Consider the following 7,557-nt stretch of genomic DNA (forward strand, 5'->3'; position numbering starts at 1 on the left):
CTTTTCACTTGCAACTCTGGTAAATAAAGAAACAAACGTTATAGAAATACTCAGATTAGAGGGCTAGATAAATTAACAATTCTGTGGTTCAGTTACCTGATAAAAAGTAATACATACAAATACACGGAGAATGAAAGGAAAAATTCTGGAGAATTAGGTCATTAAGGTATTGTAAAGAAAAAAAAATTAAATAAGACAGAAATTTATAGTTATGTGGTTTGTATCTGGAGGTGACATTTTTTGTCCATTTATAACCTACCTTACTCAAAACAAATTCATAAAACATATATTTTTTTTTAATCATAATCCAGTTATCCTAACTAAAATAAAATATTTACTACACTAAATTCATTTGATTCAGTTATTGACAGTTAGTAGAGTCAAAATTAGACTTGCTGTATATAAGTAAGCTTTATATTAAGTAATTAAACCAATATTGGAAACTCACTATGAAAATAAGGTTTTCTTAAATGACAGCTTTCATCATATTTATAAGTTACTTCTGTTATTTTTTTCTGTTAGAATTAAATTATGTTTTCTAAATAATCGTTCAAAATGTAGGCCTACACTATTGGTTGGAGCCTCAATACATTTTGACTCATTGTAACATATTGGTCATCACACATTCACCGTTAATTTTTTTTATTATTAATGTTGCAAACGTATCTGAAAAGTCTGTATTCATATTAAGAATAGTTTTGACTTTTATAAAGTAACTATGCATTAAATTGTTATTTAAATAATAAAAAAATATTTTAAATGTTACCTTGACAGTGAGAGTACAGTTAGGGAGTGGAGAAAATAGTCTTATTCATGTAGTTAAACAGTGATAAAAGGTAAATTTTATTCAAGAATTATTTGAAATGTTTAAAATGTTCTCGAGTAAATTCCATCCATCTGCGGCTTAGCATTATGCTGCATTGATTGAGGTCTTCATTTAAATGCTGCTCAGAAATTATGTTCTGTTTGTGTAATAGTACCGTTATAGTGCTGGCCTTAATCTTCTGAAAGTTTGCAGCAATGTAGATAAGAAAATGTATTCAAAATTGCATAAAGAACAACTATTTAAATTATTTAAGCCTAATTATAAAAGCTAAATTTTTAATGTGCATAAAGGTTTCTTTTAAAGTTTATATCGTATTATATGTAAAAAAAAAATAATTTTTAGATCATCGATCCTACATACGCTTTGAACAGTCCAAAGCACAACCTTTGTATGTTGATAAAGAAAAAAAATATATATACGAGTCAACAATACCTTACTTCCGTAACAAATACAACGTCCAGAGTATCACAGTGACAGGTCTGCTGTTGGGGTTCCGAGGAACAGTCCCTAAATTTTTTGTCACGTGGAAAAGGAAATATAAACTAGGCAAAGATATTCAAGACGAAATTTCCCAAAACATAATTAAATACTCAGTTGCCATCTTAAAAAATCATCTATATGGTAAACACTCCACATAAATGTTTAATTATTTTGTGATTGAAAATCTGTAGGCCTATTTTTATCTTAAATTTGTATCTATATATTTTTTTCATGTCCCCATTCATGTACAACCATTATTGTAAATTATGTGTTATTCTGTATTTATAGGCAAGTCTTGGAAGGTCAGATAGTAAATAAATATTTAATTTTTAGCTGATGGCGCACTTTGTAGCAGATTCTAAACTAATAAAAATAAACGTACTTAAATACAGTAGAGCATCGATTATCCGAATACCAATTAACCGAAAATCGGCTAAGTTAACCGAAAGCGTTCCAGTCGGCAAATTCAAATTTGGGCGCGCGTCATGTAGAAATTTCGCTAGCGCTGTTTGCGAGATTTAGCGGCAGACAGAGTCTCAACTCTGGGGGGGAAAAAAAACTTCTTTTCCTAAACTGTAGGCTTACTTTAATGGCCATTTTGAACTTGTCAAACTAAGCTAGTTAGTTCTCTGTTATCTGTAAGACGTGTGATACAAAATATATACTGTATTACAATTTTGTGTTTAATATCAGCGTTTCTTTGCTTCATACTGCTCCTATGATCGGTTATCCGAAAAATCAGTTATCCGAACACCGCCCGTCCCCAATTGTTTCGGATAATCGATGCTCTACTGTACAGATATTTTGAAAGGGCTTCGCCTTTATTTATATTTCTATCCATAATATAACATCTGTGAACTTATCTGTGTCATATTTTGACATATGAGTATCGCTAAGTCATTGTGATTGCATAATTTAATAACAATTTCATGCAATTTGGGAATCTGTTACGCATTAAACATCGAGATTTTCCACCTGACAAATAACATCCTTGACTGCGCTCTTGAGAAGGTTCATAGCGACCAGCAACTGGCGGTGAGCCGCCTCTTGTGGCAGGGAGCATTTCACTATCTGTTGGATAACTTCCTGCATGTTGGCGACATCGGCTCTCGTCTGATGGGGCATGTCTTGCACGGACACTGCCATCACAGAGAGGATCCTGTATGCCTTTTCGAGGTCCTCTGATGACTGTTGCAAGTTCCTGCCCGCATTGTTGAGCTGCGAATAGGTAGTCTTGAACTGAGTTAGAAGGGGCTGGATCTGTCTTCTAGCGGCATCCCCTTCGTCTGCTGGGGAAATTAGTTGCGGAGACCAAGACAGACGCTCAAAAGTATCTCCGATCTCGCGTTGTTGGTTCTCGTTCCGATCAACCTGTTAGTGAAAGACGTTTATGACTCAATCCTACGAGTACACCTGCATCATTTTACGCCCAGCTAATAAATGGAGCAAGAGTAACACCGAGCAGTGGTAAGGTCTGGTGGACGTCAAGTAGGACTTACTCACACAGAGTTCCACCGAATATTAAATTAAACAATTATTGAAGCGTTGGCCCGAATAACGCTCTATGTTACAGTACGTTTTTTTAGTCCTGACAGTCGCCGACAATTTGTGCTTGTTTCAGGCGAGTCCATTAAGTTACGCGAAGGGATGTTCAGGTTAGTCTGTCGCCTGCATTCGAAGCGATCGGATGTCACGCAAGCGTTATAGCGTTGTGTTTCCAGTACAGTTATGCTGCACTTCATTTCTTTACCGAGCGCTCGCCCTTATCTCTACTCCTTAGCTCTCCCCACTACTCCTATTACTTCCCCTTTTCGCGTCGCTGAACTGTCTGGACTAAATAATCAGTCTGTACAATCTGCTAACTGTGCAGGAGGAACAAAAATGTAACATCGTAATTCCGCTCATAAATTCACTATCGGACGGGCAACATAGACCGTTATTCCATCAATAAGTTTTGTACACTGAGCGAAGTATACGATTGTATGTTATTGAAAGTCATATTACACATAAGTTAATAGAAGTTTGTAGCATTTTAACTCCACAGAAATGCTACTTGGGAATAAAGATAATAAACAGTTTTATACGATCAGAATATTATGAAATATATAAAATCAATAAAAAGGTTAAACTACACTATTATTAGAAAATAACTGCAGTATTGAGATGTAGGGACACCATTAAATTAATGAAAGTTGTAACAAATGAATAAAGAATATACTGCAAAAATAACAGACAGGAACTTACATTATTTTGGGGACCTTTCGCACTAACGTTGTATACTCAAGACCACTATCTGTCAGCAACTTTTGTGACACATCTTTCCACTTATTAATATTAATTTATTTGAGTACTTTTTTGTTTTTAGATTTATTTAACCCGTCAATATCTACTGTAGAAATCGTCATTGTCTTGCAGTCGTCCATTTTACGTAATAGATCAACCGAAACATGACACACAGAGTTCAAGATGCCAGTATTCGTAAAGAGTACAAATTCCCGTGCAATAACTCCCAATACGATGTAAGCAATTGGATACCGTACGCTAGACGTGACTAGTGACATAGACCGTTGTTCCAACCAAGAAATTGATGGTTGTAACTCGTGTAGAAGCGCCTCTGATAGATACTGAAAAACAATTTTTGTGACAGCTGTGTAAGACTATACAGGACATTATTCCATTAAAAACTCGATTTTGAAAAGTAACATAGACCGTTATTCGGCCCAACGCTTCAATTCTTCATGCATATGTTACGTCGAATGTATGAGAGTGCCTATTTCGTAAAACAGGCAAAAAGAAATGTTCATTTCAAGAAATCAACACAACAATTGCCCAATTTATGAAATTGCCAATTTGTAAGTTTTTTTTGTCTATTTTATGAAACAGGCAAACTGAAAAACGAATGATTCTCCCTAATGTTGGATTGAGTGCTAAGAATAAGATAACATGAGGTAAATAATTACAAAATAAAAGTTATTATATGAAATTAACTAATAATATTGTTTAATTAAGAACACAGTATGAAAAAATGTTAAGAGTGAGGTAATTTATGTCACAATATAGGATTTGAACATAGAAAATTATAAACTAATAATTTCCCGAGAGTTTCAAAAACATAGAAGTTTCAAACAAAATTTGAAGAATACCTTATGAATATTGTATGTTAAACTATTATTATTATTATTATTATTATTATTATTATTATTATTATTTATTATTACCATTACTACTATGTTTTATTGTTATTTTTATGAAATCATGAATTAAGAAAATTAATTCCCATCACTACAACTCGAAGGAAGTTCCGAAAGTATGGTTTCATACTATTTGAACTTTTAAAGTGATATGACATGCTGAATTGCAAATGGAAGTTAACCATGTTTGAAACACTAGCATTTCTTGGTTTTACAGTCCTTTTTGCAGGAACATCTCATTCTTGGCCACTGCCAACAGAAGATAACCCCACAAAATGTCTCAGTTTCTATATTTTCTGGGATGTCTTTTTCTGTCAGTTTTGAACAAAAATAAGCTCTTTGGTTTATTCAGGCGTGATCATATCGTGTCTGCTGCAATTTTGAGGTTTTTTGAGTTATTTAGATAGGCTACTTTTTTTCTTGTGTGTGTCGTGCATAACGGGATCAAAGATTTACTATAAACGATACACAGAAACGCAATTCTTTCATAAGTAGCTGTAAAACTGTAGCACAAATATTATCCGCTAGAACGAGACTTTGTGCCAGTCGTACAGTTGCTTATTTCATGAAATATGTAAGAACAAAAATGCTAGATTCATTAATTCACCAATGACTATGTTTCTTTCAAATATCTGGAACACAGTTACATTATTCATGAAAAAATCCAATATTTTGCCCATTACGTGAAATAGGTATTTTAAAGATTTCGGTGTACCACAACCCCTATTAACATTTCAATTGATCACTTGATTGTTGCTACTCTTGGAAAGGCATTAATACAAAGTGAATGAAAAGTGATGTTCAATAATTTTATATAAAGGTAGAAAGTACAAAGGAAAAAACTTCCAGTACACATTGATCCGCAAATGAACCGTTCTCGAGATAATGCATATTTTCTATTAATTGTACACTACTGACTGTGCGAGCACTAGTACCGAAGAAGGCTGTGATCAGACGCTACCACTAATATGTGCCAAATACAGTAAACCCACGGTGCCATAAATAATTACGAATATGAATATTAAAATGATTATTTGTAGAAGACTGTATTTTGTCAAACTATCTCCTCAGAAAACCCTACCTAATCTTCTTGTTAACAGTAGGGTCCTATCTTTCACTCACCTATATTCTCATCAAATCCTACTCAATTTTGTTATTAACATTGGGTCCTATCTTGTCACTAATCTACACCTTAATCAATCCCTACCTAACTTTGTGATAACAGTGGGTCCTATTTTGTCACTAATCTATGCCCTCATATAATCCTAACTTTGTCATTAATAGTGAGATCTTAACTTTCACTAATCTGTTTTCTCATCAAACTATAGCTAACTTAGTGGTTAACAGTGGGATCTTGTCACTAATCTGTGTTCTCATAAAGCCCTAGCTAACTTTCTGATTAACAGTGGGGTCTTACCTTGTCACTAATCTATGTCCTCATCTAACCCTACCTAATTTTTTGTTTCACAGTAGGTCATATTTTGTCACTAATCTATATCCTCAAAAACTAAGTCACTAATCTATGTCATGAAAACTTAGATAACTTTATGATTATAACGGTTGGTCCTATTTTGTCACTAATCTATGTCCCCATATAACCCTAACTTTGTCATTAACAGCGAGGTTCTAGCTCTCACTAATCCACGTCCTCATCAAACCATAGCTAACTTAGTGGTTAATAGTGTGATCCTATCTTGTCACTAATCTGTCTTCTCATCAAACCCTAGCTAATTGTGTGATTAACAATGGCGTCCTACCTTATCACTAATCTATTTCCTAATCTAATCCTACCTAACTTTGTGATTAACAGTAGGTCATAATGTTTTGTCACTAATCTATGTCATCAAAACCTAGGTCACTATTCTATGTCATCAAAACTTAGCTAACTTTATGATTAACAGTGGGGTCCTAACTTGGCATTAATCTATGTCCTCATCAAACCCTACCTAAACTTGTTATTAACAGGAGAGTATTATCTTTCACTAATCTGTTTTCTCGCAGCTTGATATTGACATTTTGTAGATGTTGTATGATAATCAATAATGTAGAAATTATAATTCACGAAAGCATTTATAATAAACAAAATGGGAATGTAAAAAAAATTATTCATATATAAACCTGAAAAGGTGAATGTTACTTATGTCCCACCCACTATAGGAGACATAGGCCAGTTTTACACTAATCCTAAACATCTTGACTGGATAATAAAAGCCTAAACTAACCTAACCTAAGTGCATCGATGTCTATTCCAAAATCGGCGGAAGTCGCTCAACGCTCGTTTAACCACTATTCGTTCAGTGGGCGGTGGATACTCTACATTAACCAAAACCTTTTCTCGTAATATGGAAATTAAAATGAAATCCTACTGCTTACACCTTTTATCTATACTCTTATCACGCACCTCATTTTCTTGATGTAAATTGCTTTTCACTGCTCCCATTTCTCTGCTGTACTCCGGCATTGCCTAGTAGGCCTACTTCTTTCGAATAATGAATTCGTTTACAAAGTAAAACATTTCCTCTGTCGCAGGAGATCACGGCTGCCAACATTGTAACATTAATTAAATGTAAAAAGAAATGTCCTTTTGTTTAAAGGAAAGGATCAAGTAGATAAATAAATTTGAATAAAATATGATTTAATGGAACATGTGAAAATACTTTTAACTATTTCGGATTATAAATATGTGATAGAAAAATAAACTTTATACTTATTTACAGACAGCTTCTTATGCCACAATAAAATAAAAATTTAAAAGGTAACAGAGAATTTGAAGAAAAAGCCCTAAGATTTTGTGCAACGTCCATACAGGAACTAGAGTAATGAAATTACATAGAATAAGTACATATATTTTGCTAGTTCTTTATTACAGGTTGTACAGTACCTCATTGTTTTCGTTCGTTATTATTAGAGAGTGAAATTTTAGATGTAAAACATGGGAATCATACTAACATACGTACACCGACGTTCAGAGATATCTGACCCTGTTAATCGATAATTTGTTGGTGTAATGTGGATTCTTTAGTTATTACTTCTATGAATAGATGGCGAAGATAATAGTCA

The 7,557-nt window shown here is 33.7% G+C and overlaps 1 protein-coding gene across 1 annotated transcript; it reads right to left on the reverse strand.

Moving 5' to 3' along the window:
- Positions 1 to 269: 269 nt before the first annotated feature.
- On the reverse strand, positions 270 to 7,036 carry LOC138698874 (uncharacterized). The gene is made up of 2 exons (XM_069825078.1): positions 6,899 to 7,036; positions 270 to 2,677 (listed from the first exon to the last, which is right to left on the reverse strand). Exons 1-2 carry the CDS (start codon positions 6,956 to 6,958, stop codon positions 2,261 to 2,263), a joined length of 477 nt encoding a protein of 158 aa, XP_069681179.1. The 5' UTR covers positions 6,959 to 7,036; the 3' UTR covers positions 270 to 2,260.
- Positions 7,037 to 7,557: the final 521 nt, after the last annotated feature.

This window comes from Periplaneta americana, chromosome 4 (assembly GCF_040183065.1).
Source record: "Periplaneta americana isolate PAMFEO1 chromosome 4, P.americana_PAMFEO1_priV1, whole genome shotgun sequence".
Classification (NCBI taxonomy): Eukaryota; Metazoa; Arthropoda; class Insecta; order Blattodea; family Blattidae; genus Periplaneta; species Periplaneta americana.